Consider the following 27,483-nt stretch of genomic DNA (forward strand, 5'->3'; position numbering starts at 1 on the left):
CAACTTTGCCACATAAGGGGAGGCAACTCAAATGTAAGGGCAGATAATTCAGATAAAGGTACTTTTACAATAGAATGTGTTAGGAATTTACCTATTTTATTATGTAGCAAGAAAACGAGTCCGGTGACCCCTTTTTTTCTTTTTCTTATCTGAAAGCATAATATTAAAGCTATCTTCTCATATTTTATCTCAAAATTCTATTGTGTAGTTTTCGTTTTATGGCAGAAAATTGGGTTTTCCATGCATAATCTATACAAAATCTGTTAATTTTGAACAACCTGTAGCGTGAAAATAAGCCCCGTGACCCATTCTTTTTATCTTTTTTTTTTAAAAAGCTTGATATAAACTACATTTTGGCAAATTATCAAAAAATTCTATGGATTATAATTTAGACACCCCATCTACCTTAACAAGGTGGCGTCATAGGAATGCTTCCGGTGTCAAACGTAAATACCCGGCGATTTCTTGCTTCTCGTCCGCCTTAGAATGTTTTAAAATTAAAAAACCATATCAAAGACTTGAAAAATCTGAATATTACCTGAATCATTTATCATGGTTCTTTTGAGGTCAAATTAAATTTTCATTTTACTATTTTAATTTCAAATCGTGTAGAAATGGTTAATACCCTGTAGGTGAATATCCTGCCATAGTACAAATTACTTTAGCATCATTTACGTCGAAATTGTCATTGCATATAGTACCCCATTTTCCATTCACCAATAATTCAACACGTCCTTCCCATGGCCAGGCACCTCCGACAAATTTTACGCCTGTAAAACAGATATATGTTTGGATTACATAAAGTCATATCTTTCTTGAACATTTGTTATATTTTACACTTAAGGTAACAGGTACGTAAATGGGCAATTTCACGGATTTTTATAAAATTTTTATACCAATTTGAGTATGTGGAACTATATATGAATATCGAAAAATTGTATAAGTAACTTTTATACTTTCGGATATATAGCAAATTGAATATTCCGTAGAAAGGAGTGCAAATGTATAGGATGCACGTAAATATTGAAAAAGATATTGAAACATTTGACTTTAAAATGCCTTTTCTAAAACCGTGTTCTACGAATTTTCTTTAAAATTGATATGCTATTGCCACTAAAATTCCGTTGTATTAATATGAAAATATTGAGGGGTCAACGAATTCGTTTTTGCTGTATAAATCATTCAAGTCTCTCTGTAATATCTAAAAACGTCGAAAAATAACATTTCTAGCGACGACGTCACGATTATTTTTGCCTTTTCCTCGCCTTTTATCCATACTAAAACAACGAATTCAGTGACCCCTATAAATTCAATATCAATAGAACGGAAATTTCAGTAGCAATAACATATCATTTTTTAAGAAAATTCGTAGGACAGGACTTTGAGAAAAATTAGTTTCAAGTCAAAATTGTTGTATTCTATACATTTGCACTACTATTTTCCGCAAAAATTATTTGCTATATCTCAGAAAGTATAAATTTAAAGTAATATATATATATATATATATATATATATATATATACAATTGTTTCGATGTTCATGTGCAGTCCCTCGTGCTCTAGTTGTATGCAAAATTCCATAAATTCCGCGAGAGCACCCGGTAACGTACATACATGTATAACCTTTAATTCGTTCGAAAAAAACCAAAATATTTCTAAGAATTATACGGAGACTTAAAGTTTGTTATTTGATGGCTGTCAATGTCTTCGTCTTTGTGTTATATTCATTGTTCGTTTTAGTTTAATGTTTAGTTTTCGGTTTAGATATTTGTAGACTTTTGTTAGTTTTTTTTTTCTTTGTTCTTTGGTCATGGTTTTGTCTGTACTTCTTTCAAATATGATTTTATTGTACCCTTGGAATTTTCAATCTTATTTAAGGTGTCCCATTTAAAGTTTTTTCTTAGTTTGGTCACCGGTAGCCTAAAAGTACTGCAAACACTGGTTTAACCTTCAACATGTTGATGTCGAAGTAAGATTTGATTTTTGGTGATTTAACGCCACATTTAAGCACCGCTTTTGGGCTATTTCGTGACGGCCAGTTTTTATTGGTGGAGGAAGCCGGAGTGCCCGGAGAAAACCACCGACCTTCGATAGGAAATGTTGAAGTAAGAAGTTAATCGCCTCTGTTTGTCTGTATTTAAACATGAGTACTTGTTTTCATCTCTGAAAGAATTTAACGTTTTTTGCTGATCATTGGTAGTCTCAGGCTTTTTTTTTCTACAATGGTGTAGAGTAAATGTATGATAATCGAATTCAATGCGCATGACCTGTGTTTCTGGTACCCCTTCATATGACACGCTCTCAATACTAAAGGTTAGAGAAAATTACGGGGCGATTAAAAGTCTAATATATTATAAAGACACTTTTCTACTGTTAACAAAATGTTCCAATAGTAAAACAGGTACAGTGTAGTCTTCGGGATTCCATATGTTCACCACCGGTTTTTAGTGGGTTTCAGGTAGCTCAATCATACGTTTTCTTTGTAGTGTTTTGTTGACTCTTGTTTTGTCCAGTACCAGTACTTAGTGAATGCAAACTATAAGCAAGCTGCTTTTATAGAAAAATGAAAAATGACTACACAAATTAAAATTTTTGAGAATGTAGATGTAGGTGATACGCATTTTATACCTTACTACGTCGACATAAGATTAAAACATATTATAACGACCTTTTCTCCAGAACTTGATGATATTTTATGTTGAAAGAAAGAAAACAAATTATTACATGTACCTTCTACTATATGGCTTCTGTTACTTCCTGTAAAATACAATGTAATGCTGTATTCTCTGACCATAAAAAACAATAAAAATAGTTTTGTCCATTATGTATACTTTAGTTAGTTTTTCATTACATTTGTTCTGTATGTTTTATAAGTAAATGTTCTTTTCTCTTTGTACTACTGTTTTATCAGATTTTCTATTATCTTTTTTTTTTCCTTTTTGTGCAATTTTAACTTATAAAGAAGATATGTTCAACATAATGTTTACAGCTGAAAAAAGTGTTTGGATAACAGTTGAAAATCAGGTGAACATTTGAAGTTGATTTTTAACTACAGTTGTCAATAGGGCCGGCGATTACAGTGGCAATTAAAGCCATCCGGCATTTATGTTCATAGGCAAGCTTCTTCTAATTGCCATGAGATTAGCTGTATTCGATGAAATATCGTGTTTAATAAAAAGATGGCTTTCTTATGACCTAATTAGTATGTTGTTGGTCAGATGTGTATTTCTTTCTTTTTTTTGTGCTTTACATTAAGGAACAAAACAGATTCCTCAGAGTGATTTGATTTATAAGAATAAAACAAACCAACAGATGGGATTTAAATAACTATGATATCCGTATTTTTTTTCTCTCAAAAACATCATGTTTTGATACATGTATCTCACTTTTTATTTGTGTTTATCTTATATAACGGCATATCAGTTTTACACATTGTTTTCATTTATCATGACGTCACGATGTGAATTTTGCACTTCGACTATCATAGAAGCTCAGATTTTGCTGTGCTCTATTATGTAAATGCAAAAGTCGTTCCGTAATGAAACTATTTCCCTCAGTTCAGTCCATTCGTAAAAACTTGGAATCGGGTATGTTCCACTTACCTAATAGTACAGTCAGAAAGCTTAGGACCTATAATTACGGGTAGTCCTCAATCAAAATTAAATTAAACAGTCTGTTTATGTAATTAAGCGCAAGAGAAGTTTTCTTGAACTTATTAAGTAACAACATTGTAATTTTTTATTTGGGGAAACGGCAGTTCACATTTCCAATCTGTCGCTAATCAATATAGGTCCTGAAAGAATGATAATCTTTCTAGTTACGTTAACTGTAATTATATAAATGTTCAATCAGTTCGAAAAAGAGGCTTTAAACTCAATTCTGTGACGTATACAAAAATAGAAAAAATCAACACTGTTACAGATTGTGTATTCGCATGGCAGGTGATTCCTGCATAGCAGAAGACGCTTACGCCGTTGACACTCCTGGTCTCCCTCTTTTGGAATACGAGCGACTTCCTCAGTTTTCAGTTGTTACCATGATTTTATCTTCTTAATCGATTAATGAGATTTGAACATCGGTAAACTGCTCTTGCCTTTATTTTCCCACGTGTTGCGTATGACTAGTGTTTGCAAACTTGGGGAGACGGTTTTAATGTAATAAAGTCCTGATTAAACTGTGAATGACAACATTGTAAACAACGACATCGGATCGTTCTGTCTAACGTGTTGCGTAGTGTCGATACATAGAAAAAAATGGAGGCTGAAATTCCGATTTACTGGTTGAAACAAACACTAGGGATATCACATGCCTTCCTCAGAGTCTGTTACAGAGACGTAGATATGATCGTGGTGACCTGAATGGCATTTCAAAGCAGTACTGCTCTTCATCAGGAATCCTTCCATCTCCAGAACATGTCCATACCTGTAAATAACTTCCTTAACTGACCAAGATTGTGTCCGCCATAAGTATTTGTTAAAACAAAATAACCGCCAGTCGATGTAAATCTACACATGATAAAAATTGGAACTATGGAACAGCTAACAAAAAAATCATACCTTTATACTTTGTTATCCTTCCTAATTACTCGTAAATACCTCCATGTAATGCTGTTAACGACTTAATGTTAATCACAGGTAATTTTGTCAAATATCAAAAATTTTGAGTTTGTTTTGCAATTCCCTTTTGAACAGCCATGGACAATTCTCATAATATTGATGTAAGGACTCTGAACCGAACAGTTAATGCTTTTTAAACCTGTTTCCCTTAGAAACCCCATGCATATCATACCCGACGGATAAGGCATTGTCATCTTGAAAAGTAATCATCATTGGGAAAATGACGAACAACCACTGGCCATACATTATTGTTAATTTGGGAATTTGGGATATCTGCAGTACAGTGCATAAATATCATGCCTACTTCTACCTCAAGTATTATGGCCGAATTCATTTAAGAGATTCTCGATGAAGTCAGCCGGCAATTTTCAAAGTTAAGCTTTATACATATGCCACGGAAACTCTTTTTTATGTTACCAGAGCGGTAAGGGTTTATGGCATCGATGGTGCATTGCATATTTGATGCCATGTCTTTCTCTACCTCTGACACCATGGCACAATGGATACTCTCTTGAATAAAGCTAACCAACAATATTGAGATGAACTGTTTTTTAATTTTTTATTTAATTTTTTTTATTTAATGTAAAGCGGTAAGAGATTTGAAAAAAAATTTTTTTTTTTTAAATAAAAAGGAGATACATAGCAATCAAATCAACATAAAATTTCTTGTCGTCGTACTAAACTTCGGCATTAAAAATATTTTCACCTGGAAACTCTAAATGGAGAAAATTAATTATCTATTGCAGATGATTTGTTATTCAAGATTTAAGATTAAATGTAAATCGATCATTACCTAAGCATTCAACTCCGGCATCTTCCGAATGGTCGCAATTATTTATGTACCACCCTGCTGAATTACAACTCTCCAAACTATCTTCAAACCCACTGCAGTCTAAATTACTTAACATAATAGAATCTTTTCCTCGACCAAAGTAAGCTTGTCCAAATGTATGTATTGCTCTGAAACGTAAACAAATTATACATGTTATAGAAATAGTATGTATCGTAAAATATACAAAACGGAAAACCTTGCACCTGAAATTTCAGTTTTATTCATTGTCGATGGGTTGTGTTAAAAATAATAAAGTCATACATTTCTGACATCACCCAATTTTCCATCAAAATCTCAAAAGGTTGTAACAAAATTGATTTCAGTTTGAGTACCATAAAGGTCTACTGAGGCGACAGTAGTTTAGTCTCTAGATTATGAAGAGAAACGTCAAGGTAACAAACAAAAACTGATGGAATCGCATAAACTCGAAACGGATCAAGACCGAATGCGTCGGCAGGGTAAATGTCTCCTTCTAAAATGCATCATCTGCCATGCGAATCCACACTCAAAATGTCAAAATTGGGAATATGACACATTCTGTAAAATTACAGATCAAACGACCGCAAAACATGTTGATAGTGAGTTGAGACACTGACACATCGTATCAGCCAACTAAGTCGTGATGGTGACAGTAAATCTCATGTAGTGTCGATTTCAGTCGTTCTTCCTTATAATTCTGATGAAGCTGTTTTTTTTGTAAGATGTACACCCCTGTTGATGAAGTCCGTAAAGTGTGAATCTGCACTAGCGTAACGTATTAAATGAGATATGTAAACGCCATAAGATGGAGCAATTGGTATGTTAGAACTGATAATTTGGAAGTTGAAAATTTGAAAGTTGAAATCATCACGTTTGGCATAGACTAGTTAGAAGTCGTCCATCTGTGTCAATACAGAGAAAATAATAATGAGAATATGCAAGTTGTCGTGTTTCTAGGCATGGTGTCAATACCATGCCAACATTTTCCTATCAATATCATACACTATACTTTTTCTAATCAATATAAATGATATGAATGAAGGTATAAACAATGAAATAAAGTTGGTCGCAAATGGTACTACATTGCTTAGATCGATTGGTAATTAATACTCAAAACATGAATATTTAAATAAACATTAAACGTTGATCTGTTATTTAGCCATTTTACCTTACATTTCAACCATCTTGTTGAACTAAGCTCACCGGGCGTGTGGGAGGTCGTTGGTTCGATTCGTGACCGATTTAAAGTATAAAATACAAAAGTACTGCTTCTTCGCCGAACAATTGACATTTATTAGAAGGACTGAACGGCAGCCGCTAATGCTAATATGGCTTAGTACATGTAGTTGGGTACCATATCATGTCTTGCTGTGGACTGCTACATTATAAGCCCGAGGTATATCATTAAACTCTATACTTCAAAAGGCATAACAAACTGAGAGAATGGATTATTGAGACAGTATTGTTTGAAATATTCCATCTATATAACACTTAGAGAATTACCATTGAGCAAACTATTCACCAGATATGTAGATGTAAGCAACTACAGGATGACGCATGACCTGCAACAATGAACAAAACACAAACAGTATGATAGGCTACAAAATGGCTTGACATGACAAAATGTAAAACAATACAAACGCGAAAATCAACAGGCTAATTTAAAAAAAAACAATCAACGAAATACAACTATGACAGACACTAATCAAAGACAACCATATGGTATTACATACTCCTGACTTTGGACAGGCACACACATACTGTTGTGGGGATAAGCATGTTTGCGAGTGCTCGATCTTCCTACTAACATAGCCTGGTTATGCTCATTGTTGAAGGGCCGTATAGTGATCTTATGCAGCTTAAAGAAACGCCATTTGGACTTTGGTGCAATGTTGTCTCATTGGTCATTATACAACATCTCCGTATGCACGGCTGTCATTCGGTATATCGAGAAAAATGACTGTGAAAGAACAAACAACGGTGGTCAAGTATTGTGATTGGATCGTGAAAGATCTGGTATAGGATCGTGAATGAAATTTTATCGAGAAGACACATACAAAGTCAGTAAATAATCTAATATTTATGAATTATAATGACAAAAAATGGAAAAAATAAAACTGTCTGCCAAAATGGTTCAACAATATGATCAGTGTCCGAGAAAAATTCCAGGTTTAAGAGTACAAAAAAAAAAACAAAATGCAGATAGCTCCTCGAAATTTCAAAGAAATAAAAATGTAAACGAACATGATTTTTTCAAATTTTTAATGCATAAATTATTTTTCTCTTTGAAATATCGTTCATTTTTACTGTTTAGTTCTTAATACAACAGCGACTAGTTGCCTTATAACAATATCAGTTCGTCTGTCCGTCGTGCATAAGTTTTATGTCGTATGAAAAGTTAAGATTGTCTCATCTGATTTCTATTAACTTTTATGTACAGTCATATCTATAAAACGAAGATCCTTTTTGATTTTTATAAGATCATTGTTTAAAAATAAACGCAAGAAAACACCTGTAAAATTCCTGACTTGGCACAGACATTTTCCTAAGAAATTTGTAAGCTTAACCTGGTTTTCGAGCTAGCTGAAACGCCCATTTGTATGACAGTTGTTTTATGTTTCGTAATATTGCCAAATTGGGTGAGCAACCCAAACCGACATAATTGGTTAACGTGGCCATAACTTGGATCCAAAAGTCAAAACTGTTTAAACATACATCACAGACATACAATACAACAGAATTAAAACTTCAACCACACCTACAATTAAATCAAAGAAAGACGCCAACAACAAAAATTGTAGTTGATAATACAGTCAGTATAGTAAAGCATAATGACATATACACTTTCCGGATAAAATACAAAACAAGTAAAATATAAATACAATGGTATAAAAAATGAAAACAACACTATAAAAACTTCATGTGTCCGAATCGCATATCTGGACTCACCCGCATTATAAGGAACGCCAAAAACCTGAAAGCTGGATGCACATATACCGAACCACGTCAAGAGTCATACGACCAAATGGAACATAATAGTACAAAAACAAATAAAATGTTAAACTGTAAAGTAGATAAAATTCTACACAGATTCATCACCTAGAATCTTTAAATCAAGACCATCCTGTGTTATTTGATAAGAAGACACTAAATATTTATCAATTAAGTCTTGCTACTTTGTAATAATTTTGTTGAGACGAGACTTTCTTTCACAAAACCCTGGCTCATTATTTTTTTCTTCAAACACGGATGACGTTTTACAAACTTTGAGTAGCAGCTGCAAGAGTTGAAAAATGTATGCTCCATACGCGGATGAAGTAAGTAAATTGCTGCCAACCTGAGGAAAATTTACAATTTCAAAAATGAAATCATCTCTTTTTTTCATAGACTCTGGTATTGAGATGACCGCACTAATCAATTTTGGGATATATGTCTAAGAGTGAGGCTGATGAAGCTGTATATGTGGTGTCTATAATCTCTTGTTCAGGAATAGTAATGGGACCAAAATCAGAAAAGTTTTTATTGTTTATGGAAAGAACATTTTTAATGCACCTGTATGTAAAATTAAATGATGTAGCTTCTTTGGTCAAACCTAACATAAACGTACACATTAAGATACTTCCACGGGAAGACCACCAGACCATCTCTTGCTTCACTTGGTTAGGCATATTATAGTATACTAATGTAGCTTTACTAATATATCGAGTTGTTTTAGTATTCTGTTTTTGTGTTCTGAATTAATCATCATTCGTGGATGCATTTAGCATTTTATATATAGAAAGATATTTACTTTTCGACAATTCACGCTCCTGGAGGTCTTAATGTCTTGCCTAGTTACATGTAGCATTGCCTCTCAAATGAAAACTGGTCTAAATTACTCGTTCGTTATGCCCGTGTGTATTAATGTCATAGATTTTAATGAACGTAACCAATGCATCACTGGTAAATTATAAAGTCAGGGATTTCGTTACCATAAAATACTTAAAACATTACTTAATTCTTTCATAGATACAAAGATTTGATTAGTAAATTTGGCTGTAACTGTAGAAAACTTATTAAAAACGGTATTTCACATCCTACATTTTACGGTAATATTATACAAAAAGCGCGGAAATCACTATGTGATCCGTGTAAACTTATCGAACCTTTAAACAAACTTTTTAGTAAAGGTTATCTTATTAATGTTGTAATAAGATCTTTGAATATTCTTTACATTGGCACTAACATTGCCTTTTCATCAACAAATTAAAACATAACTAAATTTGTATTCTTTTCGAACGGTATTTTGGGATGTATTAATACACATCCACGTTTATTTTCTATTTAGAGATTGCTTAATCCATATATAACATGATACATATCTATTATAAGGTTAAATCCTAACTATCCTACTGCCTGTCGATACTTTTATTTTGGCATTGCACAAGTCATGTCTTGTGTGACTGTCCATGGCGTAAAACAATAAATCCCTGGGATGTGTTTTAATTGATTTAAGTCTCTGATGCATGATTTTTTATTAATAATTGTTTTTTGCTTTTAACTATCTTTCAATAACTGCGAGTACTCTCAAATCGTACTTCCGTGTTAATTTGACCTGTTAACACAATTTGTTATGCATTTCTGTTATTCAATGTTTACTTATTTTGTGCTATATCTCGTCTCAGTATTTTTTAATATGTACCACCTTTGATAAGTATTTAGTATAATGATAAATTTTCACTCCTATACTCGTACTGTGAGCAAGAAATTTATGAAATGGTCTCGACCAAGGCTCGACCTGTCTCGACCAGTCTTGACCAGTCTCGACCTGTCTCCACCAGTCTCGACTAAATCTACAAAATGTATACACACTGATATATAGTTCCCTATCATTTTCATGTCTATGTAGACATGCACTGTGAAAAATTTGGGTTGTATCTTTGGAGCAGTTCATTCAAGTGTGTATGTCTTTAGTTTTGTCAATTTGCAGGCTAGTTTTGACATTTTAATTAGGTAAGAGTAATGATACATTGCCAGTATGATTGACAACTGCCATAATCACCATATAATCAGAGACAAGGTGGGGCCTTCATTAGAATGTCCAATTATATTGACCAAATTGCCAATCAACCTCAGTCATACATAATTAAGCAGATCCTTAATTATACATCTCAATACACAAATACTTGACCTCATTATTGAATACTCAAATATATATATTAGATGTTTGGTATATAGAAATGATAGATTTATTCATTGCCTATTACTTTTGATCTGCACTACATAGCATTATTCAATAAATTATGTCTGAAAGATTAATAATTAAGGATTAACAAGACCTTTTTTTTAAAAGAAAAGACAAAATCTTAAATTTCAATATAAAAAAAGGTATTCAAATATTTTACTTGATAGATCTGTGCAATAATCATCTAGTGTAATGAATCAATAATTTAGGTTACACTTATCAGTGATTGGCTTAAAACAGTAAGTAAAATTTCAACTCTTTAGCTGATCAAACCAATATTATTTTTTAATTTATTCCCCATCAAATTTCTTTGAATAATATGAGTCATTTGAATACAGGAAGTGTACTTTTTCAATGAAAGTTGAATCCCCATTTCAATAGAATAAAGTTTTGGAATTTGTTTACGTTGAAAAGGTACATTTTCAATGCCTTTTTCTGGAAAATATTAAATTACAAATTGAATATAATACATCCTACAACTTTTAATCTTCAGTGTCATATAATCATAATTGTTTTCAAAATCAATAAGGAATTCTTAAGAGGAGAAAAATAGTATACCTATGTTTCAACTAACAAAAAGCCCCCAAAACAACCTTTTTAGATTATATTTTAGAGACTTTGTAATAAAGATCTTATTTTCAAGTTTATCTGTTGTTCTGTAGTAAATGCAATTGTCTGCAATAATGCTTTATCATTAATGCTTTTTTTTGTCCACACCATTCCTAGATATAATTTCAAAATACTTCAATCTTTCCATGAGTGATTTCAATCACTTTGATTTTATAACTTTTTCAAATCAGTATGGATTTTCATCAAACTTTTCAGCTATCTTTATTATATATTTATCTTACAGAATGCCAGGTTGTTTTGTATTTTAGTGTATTGCTCTCAAATTTAAGGACTTAGGTAATAGGTAAAAAAGGCTGAAATTGACTAAATTCAGACAGATACTTATAATTTAAATATTTAAATTTGACAGTAATAAACCATATTAACAAATAACCTGGTATTTTTTTAAGATAATTATATAATGGAGATAGCTGTAGATTTTGATGAAAACCCAAGTTGCTTTGAAATAGTTATAAAAAAATTTAAAGATAACTATCTGAATTTAGTCCAATCTTAAAATTCTAGCTTTTTTTACCTTGATTAATTAAATCCTTAAATTTGACAGCAATATGCCAAACAACATAACAACCTGAGAGTTAGTAAGATCAATATACAACAGATATAGCTGTATAGTTTTATGAAAATCCAAGTTAATTTGAAAAAGAAATAAACAAATTTAAAGTTAAATATCTAAAGCAGTCCGACTGAAAATTCTAGCTTTTTTTTTTACCTATTAATTAAATCCTTAAATTTGACAGCAATGCACCAAACTACATAATGACCTTGGATTCAGTAAGATCAATGTTTAATTGAGATAGCTGCAGAGTTTTGTAAAAATCCAAGTTGATTTGAAAAAGTTATAGAAATAATTAAAGATGACTAGCTGAATTTAATCAAAACTGAAAATTCTTGCTTTTTTATACCTATCAATTAATTCCTTAAATTTAACAGCAATACACCAAACTACATAACAACCTGGGATTCAGTAAGATCAATGTATAATTCAGATAGCTGTATAGTTTTATGAAAATCCAAGTTGATTTGAAAAAGTTATAGAAATAATTAAAGATGACAGCTGAATTTAATCAAAACTGAAAACTCTTGCTTTTTTTTACCTATTAATTAAATTCTTTAATTTCACAGCAATGAGCCAACTACCAAATAACCTGGAATTTTGTAAGATCAATATTTAATTTAGTTAGATGGGCTTATTCATACCAGTCAAGAATAAATTTGAAGGTCAAGAATAGTTGAAACAAGTCGAGACTGGTCGAGACTGAGTCAAGACTGGTCGAGACAGGGTAAGACTGGTCGAGACAGGTCGAGACTGGTCGAGCCTTAGCCGAGACCATTTCAGACTACACCAAGATCATCAAGTACTGAATCGGACTTATTAAGTAAAGTCGAGACCAAAGTCGAGTACAGTTAAGTACAGTTAAGTACTGTCGAGACAATGTCGAGTCTAGTCGAGTAAAATCTGTGCTCGACTTTACTAGTCGAGCACAAAAACTGGTCTTTTCAGACTCTGAGCAGTTTGTAGTGTTATTTAACGCCATTTTGTCCCAGGTTAAAGTTGTCTTTTTGACATTGTTCTACATCTTTTTGTTTATATTTTATTAATTTTATATTGTGTCATAGATCAAACGTTCAGTGTATGTTTACTTGTTATTGGTAATATGTCTTTTTGATCGAGTTAAGCCATTTCAATTGATATGTTATAGTGTGTCTTTTTATGTTGTAATATTACACTACTGTTTCAGGTTAGGGTGAAGGTTGGCGCCTGTCAAAACGTTTAAACCCGCTGCATTTGTATGCACCTGTCCTTGGTCAGGATTGTCAGTGGTTGTCGTTTGTTGGTGTGGTTCATAAGTGTTTCTCGTTTTTTATATAGATTAGACTGTTGGTTTCCCTGTTTGAATTGTTTTACACTAGTAATTTTGGGGTCCTTTATAGCTTGATGTTCGATGTGAGCAAAGGCTCCGTGTTAAAGGCCGTACTTTGACCTATAATTGTTTACTTTTTACACATTGTGACTTGGATGGAGAGTTGTCTCATTGGCACTCATACCACATCTTCTTATTTATAAATATGGGTCTATATGTATATATCATAAAAAAAAAATGAAAGCATTAATTTACGTTCTTAGTAAGTAATTACACGCTTCAACCAATTACAAGTATATCGATTGGTAGAATAAATATTTTTTTCTTATCATAAAGTCTGGTCACGCCTTGTCTTTTACGATCAAAATAATGCGTTGCCTGATCTTTCACGGTCAATTTTGATTAAAAATCAACAACATTTTATTTTTTCAAAAATAATATGAACTTTTTCAAGTAATAACATACTTTTATTGCAGGACTATCTGACACACTTAAGATCGAGTTTTGAATGTATTATGCTAATAATATTGGAATGTGACCATTATAGATACAATACGCGATTTTTTTCTTAATGATTCTCAAAGGATTTGTTTCGTCTTTTGTGTTTTCTTAATAAGTACTGAACTTTTTCTATAACTTAGTGCACAGTATTATTGAGAAGGTTAAATAATTTTGACAGGCATATTTCTTTTTTCTGATTTGTTCCACCTTTTGAAAATACAGCAGATTTGTCACATATTTTGAAGAAGAATTACACTGATTTAGATCCACGATCCGATCGCAATGCTTGACCACTGTTAGTTATTCTTTCATCATGATTTTTCTGATATACCGAATGACACCCGTGGTATTTGAATTTTATTCATCAACAAGCTATCCCTACAGGCAAAGGTGTATGAAAAAAAAATGCAAGTTAAATGGTGTCCACACTAGGGACTATATAGACAACAAAAACCAAAGGGCTACAATGTTGGTCTTGGGCCATCATGATAGTACCTTGGATATCCTGCCATACGACATATAACATTTCCATCATTTATATCAAAATCGTCGTCACACACTGTACCCCATACACCATTTATATTCAATTCTATGGTTCCTTCATATGGTCCATTGCCTCCTACAAGTCTTACATCTAAATAATGGAATGAAATGCAAATAAAAGTGACAGTGTTATACAAGTTCAGAAATAAGAAAACGAATATGAATCTACGGTCATTCCGATGAAAAAACTGTTATTATTTTATTAATTACTTATACATTGTATTTGTATGACATCTTACTTAACAATATGTTTTACATTGTACAAAAGCTACAAAAGATATATTAATGACATGAATTATACTCTTCTTGAATCAAGCATTTTCGTATCAACTAAGATTTCATCTACAAAATGTAAAGTCTACTTCACATTGTTAAAGGAACTGTTTTAGTCCGTTAAACTCCCTCAGGCAAAATTGACCTTAGATGGATTTGGCTATTATTTTAGGTCCTTTTTGGTTATATAGCTCTTCAACTGTTTCGGTTCTTATACATCCTTGGCTTTCAAATATTCGACTTTGAGCGTTCCTGATGAGGGTAAATCCAGAAAAGCGCTTCGGACGTATGAAATTTATAACGTGTTATTTTCATTGTGTAAAGTTATATTTCCAATTAATAGCAAATAAAAGTATTTACATCAAGCAAAACCTCTAATTAAAAAACGGCAAAATAACCAATCTATCATAGGAAAAAACGGTCACATTTTTTTTTTCGATCTATTTTTGCTCGAAGCATTCATTGTAAAGGTTGATCAAGAAATGCAGTTGACCCGGTATGCTTAATTTTGGTTTCATACGCATGATAATTGGCATCACGAAGAAAACCAGTAACGGATATATGTGTTAAGTTCGGATCTTCTTAAAGTAACTAGGCTATCCGTTAACTTGTTAAATACCTGCAATTTTGTAAACATTACCTTGTACTGTTCCTTCCCTTTGATTTCCTTTAAAAGAAAGGTTAAAATATGCCCTGACATGATAAACAGCTTAGTAGTCTTAATTGTCAATATCTTTGGATGTGAGGAAAACATCAGCAAGTGCAGATGAATACCAAAAGTTACCAAAGTACTGCACTTAAGAATCAACATGCGGTCTTTAATGCCAAACAAGCATCCGCGCTCTCTGCATCAACATTGGTGAGATTCTTGAATCGACACAGACACATACACATGCGGTATGGTTAAACTAAGTTTTGTGAATTCTCCACTCCTCCTGTTATCATCATCAGTAAGTACAAGTGATAAACTTAAAATTCGTCAAAGATTTCATTTACCAATTTTAGAAATTTTTCTTTATACACAACGAAGAGCAATTTTCCCTATTAAATATTTGCAAAACCCCAAACACATTGATAATGATTAAAATTTTAAATATTCAATTAATCAATATGTATCCCTAAACATACAAGTTATATATGATAGCACGCCGTTTGTAAACTAACTCATTTAATGCAGAAAACAGCAAATTTGTGTGCCTTAAATATAAAATTCAGTTAAGGTTTTGATTGAAATGTTCTTATATATTTTTTTGATAAATACTCAAAATTTTCCTAAATCAGTTGAAATTGCGGTTTTGAGTTATCTTCTGGCCTTAATAATTATGTTATCATTTTATAAATCAGCCAAAATATTGTTTAAACGTTGAAGTACAGACATAAGGCTGTGACAATGAGAATTTGAGAAAAGATTGAAAGGATTTTTTGAAAATGGCCCTGTTGGAAAGAAATTCAACACGGTTCTCTTGTTCATGACTTAAGCATAATAACAAAGGTGTGAAATACTTTGCATTATCAAACTGACAAAAGTTAAACTTGACACAACTTTACGCAATTGCTGTGGTCAATCATGACTTTAACATGAATTAAAACTCATATGGAAACATGACAATTTTTAAACTCATAATTGAGGTTAATTAAAGATGTTGGGTATGATTAGCTAATGAGACAGCAACCCAAAGAAACAACACTACAAAGGTTGCCAACAGTAAAGAAATATGGTAATTACTGGACTGTCCGGTAGTAAAACCCTTGCTTAAGTGTACTAAGTGCATGAGCAACACGACGGATGCAACATATGATAAAGGAACTGCTTACCCGGTTTTTTTTGGTGTTGTTGCTGCGCAGTTTTTAGTTTTCTAGGAACTGTTTTCCGGACTTATTCGTCTTTTGTCCATTTTCGTTTTTTGTCATGGATTTTAATCTTTGACAAACTAGTTTTGAATGTCCCCTTGTTATCTTCGGCCTGTTTTAAAGAATACTATATTTTCTAATCAAACCAGGTCTGAACACCTCATTTTTAACAGCATGTTACAATCTCCTAAGATTATAAATGAAAAAGGGTTCCAAAAATAAAACGTTTGGCTAAATTCATGAAGACTATTATCGCTCCCAGTCAATGTATTTGTTTACGTTTATATTTTGGATTAATGGGCATGAAGTGACGTCATCATCTGTCGAAACCCTAAAAAAATAACTAGAAAACCGTGGCCAACAAAAATCGATTTGAAGCAGTTATTTAAGCACTTTAACACTGAACAATTATTAGTAGTGCTCGTGGTCTTCATCGTAAATTACAAATAGCTGCAGTTGTAAATGTTTCTGACCAACCCAAAGTCTAAAATTGTCCGTTTATAATTTTTTTAAATTATAAAGAAACGAATGTTTCAACTCCCTTGACCTTAGATGGACTGGCTATTTTTTTAGGTTCTTTTTATTCATTTAGCTCTTCAACAGTTTTGGTTCTTTCATTCGTGGCTTTCAAATATTTGGCTTTTAGCGTTCCTGGAGAAGGTACATCCAGAAACGCGCTCTTCGGACGCATGCAGTTTATAAAGTGTTGTTTCCATTTTATAAAACAAATTTCAGGAAGCTCTGATTTGTAGCTACTGTGAAAAATGAGACAGAATTTCATGGCAAAGACGGACATACGGACAGACAGAGGTTAAACAGTATTCCCTCTCATTCGGAGCCAACAACAAAATTCGTTTTTCTTAAAACTTTCAAATACGATTTAAAATTTTAAAAATTTAATACTAAATTAACAGCAGAAAAATGTTTGTCCAGGTTTTTTTGTGTCATAATCAAACATTTTCAGGGGTATTTTCAGTTTTATGTATACTTCCCTTCTATCACACCTCATATTATTGAGTAGACGTCAAAATGAAATATTACTGGAATTTGATAAGATTTGTAATATTACCTAAGCAGGCTACCCCGGCATCCTCTCTATGATCACAGTTATGTTTGTACCACCCTTCTGATCCACAGTTGTCAACACTCTTCTCATGACCAGTGCAATGTAAACGACTCAACATAATAGAACCATTTCCCTGTCCGAAATGAGACTGCTGAAATACCTGCAACGCACTGAAATAAATTATAGTAAGAGGTTATTTATGTTGTTTTTAAACGAGATACAATTTCTAATCCTCATATCATCGAAAGATGATAGCCCCGAGCTTTGAATGAGATATTGTGTCTATTTGAAAAAAACTTCCCTTTGTTATTGTATTTTGTATATTTGAATGTTTAAAAAAAGAGAACTGCAAAAGGAAAAACAATATTTATCACAGTTAAAAATATTTTTATCAAAAATGGATGTTCTTAATTTTGACTATATTTTAAGCTACTCTGACGTCATAAGCTTTACCTCGGTTAAAATTTTGTTAAAAAAGAGTAGACAAGGCGTTCCCTTCAAGGTGTAGAACATTGTCAATTATTTGATTACGTTGAGGTTTTTTTTCAGCATGTTTAAAATAAAATGGAATACTAGTCCAATACTTGTAAGTCAAACTACTAGTATCGCACTGTTTTTTTTTTTTTTTACATTTCTATGCAAATAATTAGGTTCAAGCTGTAAGCTTGTGTATACCATTCCATTTCATCATCATAATTTTAAGGCCATGCATTTCATATCATGATTCCAGAAATAGAGAGCTACTGCTCACAGGAAAGCTATTAAACCAAGAGTTCCAAGTGGTTAAGTTTAAACCATCCCTTCGAAAATTTTACGGACGCCATCACGAGTTAGTTGACCGTTATGGAATATCTATTTCACAGATGACGACGGATATGTTCCAATTGTCGTAACCACAATCCCGTCCTCTTTTCACCGAACGTGACCTACCAAATTATACAGGATTTGTACTAACATGAACCACACGACGAATGCCATGTGTAGAGCAGGATCTGCTTACCCTTCCAGAGCACCTAAGATCACCCCCGGTTTATGGTGGGGTTTGTGTTGCTCAGTCTTTAGTTTTCTTTTTTGGGGTTTGTATACTTTTGTTTGTCTTTTGGTCTTTTTCGTTTTTTGCCCTGGCGTTGTCAGTGTAGTTCCGAATTAGGATTTTGCATGTCCCTTTGGTATCTTTCGCCTCTCTTTTTAAACACTTTGCTGCGTAGAATTCTTTTCTTTTAGAATCTGATCACGGATGGATGTTTTTTTAATTTTTGCACATGACACTCATGTCTTAATTAACTTTCGATTTACATTTTTTATGGCTTCCTAACCATCACAAATTAGTTGTCTAAAAACAATTCCTCAGTGTCGCAACTCACAAAAGACATGTTTTCATCGTGGTATCATCGGCTCAGTTGTCAGTGTTGGGGAAATGACATTATTTATAGCATATATTTCCTAAATTCGTCGTGGATAAATTGATGAATTATTCAGAAACTAAGGTTTCAACTCTCTCGGGCAAATTTATTAAGCTATTCTTTTAAGATTTCATTTTGTCATGAGCTCCTCAATAAATTACGTAATTGTGCATCCTTTTTTTTTAATTTTTTTGGGTTTGAGCATTCCTGTTAAATCTATAAAAAAAAAAAGGCTTGGGTCGATACCGCTGCTGATGGACTGCTAGCCCCGAGTTATTCATTTGCTCAGTAGTCAAGTTCTGAGGAACTGAGATGCTTTTCTTAATTTGTCGATGAAATCAATAATCAGGAAACTAAGAATTCTACTCCATCCTGCAAAGTTTACCTCCGTGGATTAAGCTGTACATTTGTTTAGTTTAGTTATAAGCTCCTCACGAATTCATGTTTTTAGTTTTAATGTTCCTGATGAGTGCTAATTTAAAGAAGTGCTTCGGACACACCAAAATAATAGTGTTATTTTTATTCTCTTAGATCTCAAGACACTAGAACACTCGTTTTGGGCTTTGTTTGCAATATAATGCTAATCATGATATGTATTTTATCACAGACTTTATCTTTACATAAGAAACTTCTTAGACAGTTGATCAAATCTGTTTTTAAAATGTCCGAATCAGAGGGACTGAAAATATGGCAGACAGAGACCAACGACAATTACTGAATTACAAGCTCCTGACATGGGACAGGCACATAAAGAATGTGGCGGAGTTAAACATATTTATCAGTGTACAGCCTTCCCCAATCCGGGACAGTTAGATAAAAGTCTGATCTTTGCAAAAAAGCAAAATTAGACGTATTGACAGAATGGAGAACCATAAATGGTCATAATCGTATAACAATACATGCTCACCTATGTTTTGATTTTTAATTTAATGTTAGGTAATGCATTGACTTTGTGAAAAAGAACTCCGGTTTACGACATAGCGAACTCCATCACATGTCAATATGTTTCTCTATATTATACTGACTGTCAATTTCTAACCAAACCAGTTTAAACTTCGTTGCCATGACAAAATTTCAAACAATACAAACAAGAAAACCAACTGCCTTGTATACGATAACAAATATGACAAACAACAACAAACGACAACCACGGATTTAAAGCTCATGACTTGGGAGAGGCACTCATAGAATTTGGCCGGGATAAACATGTTTGCGAGTGCCAATCTTACTACTAACCTAGGCTGGTTTTGCTCATTGTTGACGGGCCGTACAGTGACATATGATTGCTTACATCCACGTGATTTGAACTCTGTTGGATAGTTGTTTTATTCATCTATTTTATGCATAAGCAGGGTAGCACTACAGACAAAACGTTCACATCTCACAATATGTAATTAATAAAATATCACAAAGAAGAACTTGAAGACATTAGAAGGAAAAAATTAAGAGGGAGTTTACTAAGATCCACGGCAATATGGATCTCAGAAGGTGAAAAACCTAGTAAATATTTTTGTAATTTGGAATCTAGAAACTTTACGAATAAAATTATCCCTAAAGTACAAAACGATGATAGAGAAATGATTAATAATCAAAAAGATATTCTCAAAGAGGCTAAATTTTTTTATCAAGAGTTGTACTAAAAAAAAATTGTTACGGATAAGATTAAGAATTTTGATACTGTTTTTGATAAATGCAATCTTAACAAATAAACAAATGAGGAGTCGGATAAACTAGAGGGTCCAATCTGTCAACATGAGGCATCAAATGTTTTAAAAGCAATGAAAAATGATAAAAGTCTAGGATCATCAGGTTTTACAGCTGAATTTTTCAATGTTTTCTGGGGAAAAATAGGTCCATTTGTTGCAAGATACATAAATTATGGTTTTTAAAAAGGTCAACTCTCTGTTACGCAGAGACAAGTTATAATTACATGTCTACCTAAAGGTGACAAACCACGACAGTTTCTAAAAAAACTGGAGGCCAATCACTCTCCTAAATACTCCTTACAAAATTGCATGAGGGGTTATTGCTAATCGATTTAAACAAGTATTGGGAAATTTGATTGATCCTGATCAAACTGGTTTTGTTCTAGGTTGATTTATAGGAGAAAACACAAGATAGTTATATGACTTGGTGCAAATTGCAGAAGAAAAAAACCTACCAGGACTTCTCCTATTTGTCGACTTCGAAAAAGCTTTCGATTCATTATCATGGGAACTTCTACAAGAAGTATTAAAATTTTCAATTTTGGACAATCTATTCGAAATTGGGTGAGAATTTTCTACTCTAATATTAATTCAGCTGTAAACCAAGGGGGTAATTTATCAGATTTTTCAAACATTGAACGGGGTTGTAGACAAGGTGATACGCTTTCTCCTTATTTGTTTATATTGTGTGTTGAAATACTAGCTATTAAGCTTCGCAACAATAAGAAAATAAGAGGCTTAAAACCTGTTAGTATTGAAAATAAATTGTCTCAATTTGCTGATGATACTGCTATTATTTTAGATGAATCTGAAGAATCTCTAATGGAAACCATGAAAGACCTTATTTATTTTTGGGAAATCTCAGGTTTAAAAATTAACTACAGTAAAACACAGGTTGTATGGATTGGCAGTATGAAATACAGGCAGAATGAACTTTGTACTAGCTTAAACTTATCATGGGGTAAACATAATTTTTCGTACCTTGGAATAGACTTTGATGTTTGATGTACGATTAAATTATGATAAAAAAATATTGGAGATTGAATCTCTTTTAAAGCAATGGAGCAAGAGAAACTTAACTCCAAATGAGCGTATTACAGTGGTTAAAACATTGGCATTACCAAAGCTTATCCATCTGTTTTCATCATTGCTACATCCGGACAACAGAATTATTCAAAAACTTGATAACTTGTTTTATAGTTTTGTTTGGCAAAAACCAGTTGGTAAAGTTAAGAGAGAAACATTAGTGAAAGATTATTTTGAAGGGGGTCTAAAAATGATTAGTTTGAAACCTTTCATAAAATCACTGAAATCGACATGGGTTAGAAGGTTGATCAATAATAAAAAATTACAGGATATTCTTGCTTTCTATGGGATTGATTTTGATTTACTAGAAAATACAGGTGTCAAAAACATAGAAAAAAGTATGAATGTATGCACAAATCTATTTTGGAAAGATGTTTTGAGTGCCTGGAAAGAAATTATTGCTTTAAATATTGAATATACATGGGAATATTTTTTTAATATGCCTTTATAGTTTAATGAGAAAATTAAAATAGAAAATGATGTTGTTTTTTACAGAGACTGGTATGACAAAGGTGTATACATTGTAAATGATTTATTAGATGAAGTTGGAGAATATTTTTCCCTGACGAAATTCCAGGAAGTGTATCACTTACGTACAGACTTTCTGAAATATTAGTGCTTAATAAATTGTGTTAAACGGTATTCCCAACATTTTGTTAAAAATGCTGAATCTCCGAAAAAGAATTGTTACCCAAGCATTCCTAACAATATCAAGATTTTTTTTTAAACATAAAAAAGGTTCTAAAGATATGTACTTCATATTGAGAAAAAATCTTACTCAACCAACAAATAAAAAGAAAATTATGGAAAAGTTTGGTGTCACTAATGATGAAATGAAACTCATTTATACACTACCATTTGAAATTACTACAAATAGTAGAGCACAGTGGTTCCAATACAGGATAAACCATTTAGTTTTGACTACTAATTATTTCCTAGAAAAGATAAAACTTGTACAAAGCCCTCTTTGTACTTTTTGTAATATACAACCAGAAACCATTATACACTTATTGTGGGAATGTGAAGAAGTACAAATTTTGTTAGAAAATTTTGATACATGGACTTCATCTACAGCACACATAACACTTAACTATAATTGTAAGACTTTTGTTTTGGTATTTTTGATGTTAGAAACTGTATTGTACAAAATAAGATATTGCTTTGTATTAAATATTATATTTATTCAAGTCGATGTTTGAAAAAAGTTCTATCACTTCAGGCACTCAAACAAAAGTTAAATGATCCGTACTGTACTGAAAAAACTGTAGCTATTTATAAACAAAAATAAGGACAGTTTGAGAGAGAATGGAATAGCTGGCACTTTCTGTGTTTATACTGAGAACAATTACACAAATACATGAGACTTTTGTTTTTTAAATTTGCTAATGAAACCTATAAATCTGGCTCTTTACTTTCCATCTGTCTTGAATCAAATACCATATAAATGCAGTGATATATAGAGCAAACCACGGATGACCAATTCTTCTTTTTTTCCCTAAAATTTCAAATTTGTTTTTGGTTTTTTTTTTGACAAATTTTTGGGGTTTTTTTTCTTTTAATTTCCTCTCCCATTTTTTTCCTTCTTCAAAATTTTACTATAGAAATAAAACAAAACATAGACCAATTAGTTTGCAGCAGAAAACTCAAACTTAAGAATTAGTAATTGATTGTAAGAATTGTTAAAATTAACTGAATTATAATTATCTGACATTGTATTATCTGCACTGTAAAGAATAATTTATATACCTTTGTATATTATCATGATTATGCATCATGTATTTTGAAAAAATAAAATAAATATAAAAAAAAATAAATAAATAAAAAAAAAAAAAATTAATAAAATATCAATTCAATTTACCGGTGAAATACTTTTATAGAGCATAAATATACATAGCAGGCCCGAGAACACAATTAATATGTAGTGCATTTCGTTAGAACATTAAAGTTTTAAACATTAAATTTTAAAAATCCTTACTACCGTAGAAACAACTCAAATTTAAGAAACTGTCATAGTTCTAACTCAATCTATGAAATTTTTTATGTTTATTTGGTCTTCAACAACTTAATTTAACAGCCTCAGACGTACTCTTTCTTTTGCATCTGGACCAAATCACTGCTTTACCTTAAAATTCATGACCTTTACAGTGTATATTTATCCCTCATCTTGGTATCGTGTGCATAACAAATGAAGAAATCAATTGGGAAGGTGTATGAAAAAAAATCGCAAGTAATGCACTGTAATCAAAGGGCTATAATTGTGGTCTATGGCCATCATGATAGTACCTTGGATATCCTGCCATACGACATATAACATTTCCATCATTTATATCAAAATCGTCATCACACACTGTACCCCATACACCATTTATATTCAATTCTATGGTTCCTTCATATGGACCACTGCCGCCTACAAGTCTTACATCTAATGCAAAATGCAAATACAAATTACAGTGTTTTCAAGTTAAAGATTAAAAAAACAAAAAATCTACGGTCATTACGATGAAAAAATCCATAACTATTTTATTAATTGCTTGTAAATGTATAAAACCTTACATTGCACATAAGCTACAAAAAGATTGAGGAATGACATTAATTATATTGTTGTTTTTCATGTATTTTCGGTTCAATTCAGGTTACAACTACAATACTTAGAGTTTACCTAATATCGTTTAAGGAACTCTTTAATCCGTAGTTATATTTCCCATTCGTAGGAAAAGACAGTGTTTACATGAAGCAAAACCTTGTATCGCATCACTGCAAAATAACAAATATATCAAAGAAACAAACGGTAACACTTTTTTAGTTTTAGATCTATTTTTGCTCGACGCATTCGTGGTACTGGTTGATCTAGAAAAGCGTCCAAATGCAGTTGATTCGGTATGCTTAGTTTTGGTTTCATACGCATGAGAATTAGTATAATCATGATAATGAAGACATCCCGAACTTACAATGTTTTTTTATTTGCCTAACGTCACGGATATTTGTGTTCAGTTCGAATCTTCTAAAAGTTAGTTTATCTATACCTGTGATCTTGTAAACATTACCTTGTACTGTTTGCTCCCTTTGATTTCCTGTAAAAGAAAGAGTAAACACGTCCTGACATGATAAATAGCTTAGTAGTCTTTGTTGCCAATATCTTTGAATGTGGAGAAAACATCAAGTAAAGCATTGTTGAATCAACATACGGCCTTCAATGCTAAACAAGCAACCGTGCTCTCTGCATCAAACGTTGCTTTGAGTCTAATGATACTCATGATAATATTAATAAAAAATATTATAATGATAATAATAATGATAATGATAATGATAATAGTAATGATAATAATAATTATACTGGGGAGGAGAAGGAGAAGGATGCAAAGTCACAGCGAAAACACTAGAGAGGCTCTTGGCTTAACACAGACACATTAACATGAAGCATCGTTAGACAGGTTATCAACATCAATAATTAGAACAAGTGATAACTTAAATTTCGTATGAGTATAGTGCATGTGTTTTCAGAAGGAATTTCTATTTCAAATGCATGTTAATGAATTTTTGCCGTAATGTTTTCAATGCAGTTTACAAACGGCGTTTGCATGCTATTTAATAGTGCTCCCTTTACGACAACTAGTGCCAGGTAGCTTCCAGGTCTTCAATTGGCGTAAATACCAAGTAGCCTGCTTGCATAGCCAATGGAAAAGGTATAAATTTTCTTCTTCCCCAACAAAAGAGAAAAGTTTGAATATTTGACTGATTGGTGATTTCGAAACGTCAAGTTCCAAATATTTAAAACATACTCACTTAACCTCCTTGGAGATCAAAGGAAAAGTCCCCATTCATGTTAAAGCACGTTATCATTTAACATTAAACCTCAAAGTTAATGCAAAGTTTACGTAATTAAGCATTTTTAAGATTTCGGAAACAATATTTTACTTCGAACTTATGATATGAAAATATTAGAATGGAAACATTTTTAGACCTTTATCACTAATAAGTACAGCTTTATTTTTTTCACTCGCAAGGTCGAACATTTTAAGTTTTTAAATCGTACTGAAAACTAAATATTAAAGAGTCTATATCATACACTTTAAATGTTTTTTTTTCAACAATTCATATATTCCATAAATTCAAAACGATATTGAGCGCTACATGCTATTGAGGGCATTTTATTACAGAATTGCAAATTTTTCTTGTTTTTTTGTCAAAATTGCATCGAATGATCTGGCTTACCGAAATTAATTAATTTGTATCCAAATACAATACACAACTTTTTTTAAAAAAAGTTGAAAAATCTGGTTTTTGTTGACCTTATATATTTTTGGAGTTAATACTAAAATTTTCAAATCTGCTAAAATCATGAAAATTGCGGTTTTGAAATAATATGGTTAATACGGGTAACCTTAACATGCAAACATTGTATGTGAATTTACGGTAAGATTTAACAACTTTTATGAAAACGTCCCTCGGGTGAAACAAAAGGAAAAAATTGTCCTTCCTCATTTTTTAAATATATGTTAAACGTATCTCTGAAAATGTAAATGCTAAATATATCATTTTTTGTATATTCAGGTGGCATTAAACGACTTCAACATGTAAATGCATACAAAATTTCAACAAAATCCGAGATATGGCATTATCACCTATACTTGCGTTAATCTTTTAGCAAAATAAAACAATTTACGAATTAAGAGTAAAAACAAAGGTGCAAAATTTTATACATTATCAAACTGAAAAGCTAAACTTAACACAATTTCACGGAATTGCTGCCTTCATTCATGAGTAATATAAAAGGGACCAAAATATATTGGCTTAATTCATGAAAACAAGTATCGCTAATATTGTTAACAAATAATGAAATTGTGAATTGTTAAAAATTTTCAAATTGCTGCCTTTGATTGATAAACCTACTTTAGTGTTTAGAATATCAAAAATAAAAAGTGTTGCAATCAACAATATTCTATATTCTTGAAACTTTCAAACATACTCTCAAAATGTAATACTAAACTAAAAGCAAAGAATGTTTGTTCAGATTTTAGAGTCATGATCAAGTTTTTGGGGTGTATTTTCGGTTTATGTACATTTCCCCTCGATCACGCCTCATATTATTGTTTGGATTTCAAAAATTGAACGTTAAAGTGCTGGAATTTGATAAGATTTGCGTTCTCACCTAAGCAGGCTACCCCGGCATCCTCCCTGTGATCACAGGTATGTTTGTACCACCCTCCTGATCCACAATTGTCAACATTCGTCTCATAACCAGTGCAGTGTAAATTACTTAACAGAATAGAACCATTTCCCTGTCCAAAGTGAGACCCTGCAAATGCCTGTAACGCCCTGAAATTAATGTTATTAAATGATTTGAATGTGTTTTAAAGGAGAAAACATTTTCTCATCCTCATTTCATCGAAAGACAATACCCCTAAATTTTAATGAGGAACTGATTCTAGTTTTTAAAAAACATTCCATGTGTTACTGTTTTGTGTAATTGTTTATATTAAAAAAAAAGCGAACTGCAAAACATAAATTTAGTATAATAAACAATATTTTATTAGAATGCACTTTCTTACTTTGGACCATCTTTAACTACCGTATTATTTTTACATGTTTATGCATTACAATTTCTTACCTGACAGTAATATTGTAAGTTTATTTGGGATTTTTTTTTTATCGATTCTTTAACATTAAGAATTAGTTGACCACAGCAGTGGTGTTGAAATCAAAACAGTTGATTTTATTTTAGCAAGACAAAGGTAAAATTTCAACTAAATATTGTACTGCAATAATTTCGTATACAAAAACGCTTTCAGGATACAGACACCAACTTCAATTATTCCTATAACAAATATTGTGACGACTATCGAAATAGTATAGTACGTTTTTCCCGGAAAAATCTATTCTAACTCTTAACCGAAATAATTTATTTTAATTAG

The 27,483-nt window shown here is 32.0% G+C and overlaps 1 protein-coding gene across 1 annotated transcript; it reads right to left on the reverse strand.

The window, feature by feature from the left end:
* Positions 1 to 618: 618 nt before the first annotated feature.
* Positions 619 to 27,130, reverse strand: LOC127702785 (scavenger receptor cysteine-rich domain superfamily protein-like). The gene is made up of 7 exons (XM_052207088.1): positions 27,121 to 27,130; positions 23,855 to 23,993; positions 17,380 to 17,546; positions 15,100 to 15,126; positions 14,139 to 14,277; positions 2,730 to 2,785; positions 619 to 770 (listed from the first exon to the last, which is right to left on the reverse strand). Exons 1-7 carry the CDS (start codon positions 27,128 to 27,130, stop codon positions 619 to 621), a joined length of 690 nt encoding a protein of 229 aa, XP_052063048.1.
* Positions 27,131 to 27,483: the final 353 nt, after the last annotated feature.

The sequence above is a fragment of the Mytilus californianus genome, unplaced genomic scaffold (assembly GCF_021869535.1).
Source record: "Mytilus californianus isolate M0D057914Y unplaced genomic scaffold, xbMytCali1.0.p SCAF_5, whole genome shotgun sequence".
Classification (NCBI taxonomy): Eukaryota; Metazoa; Mollusca; class Bivalvia; order Mytilida; family Mytilidae; genus Mytilus; species Mytilus californianus.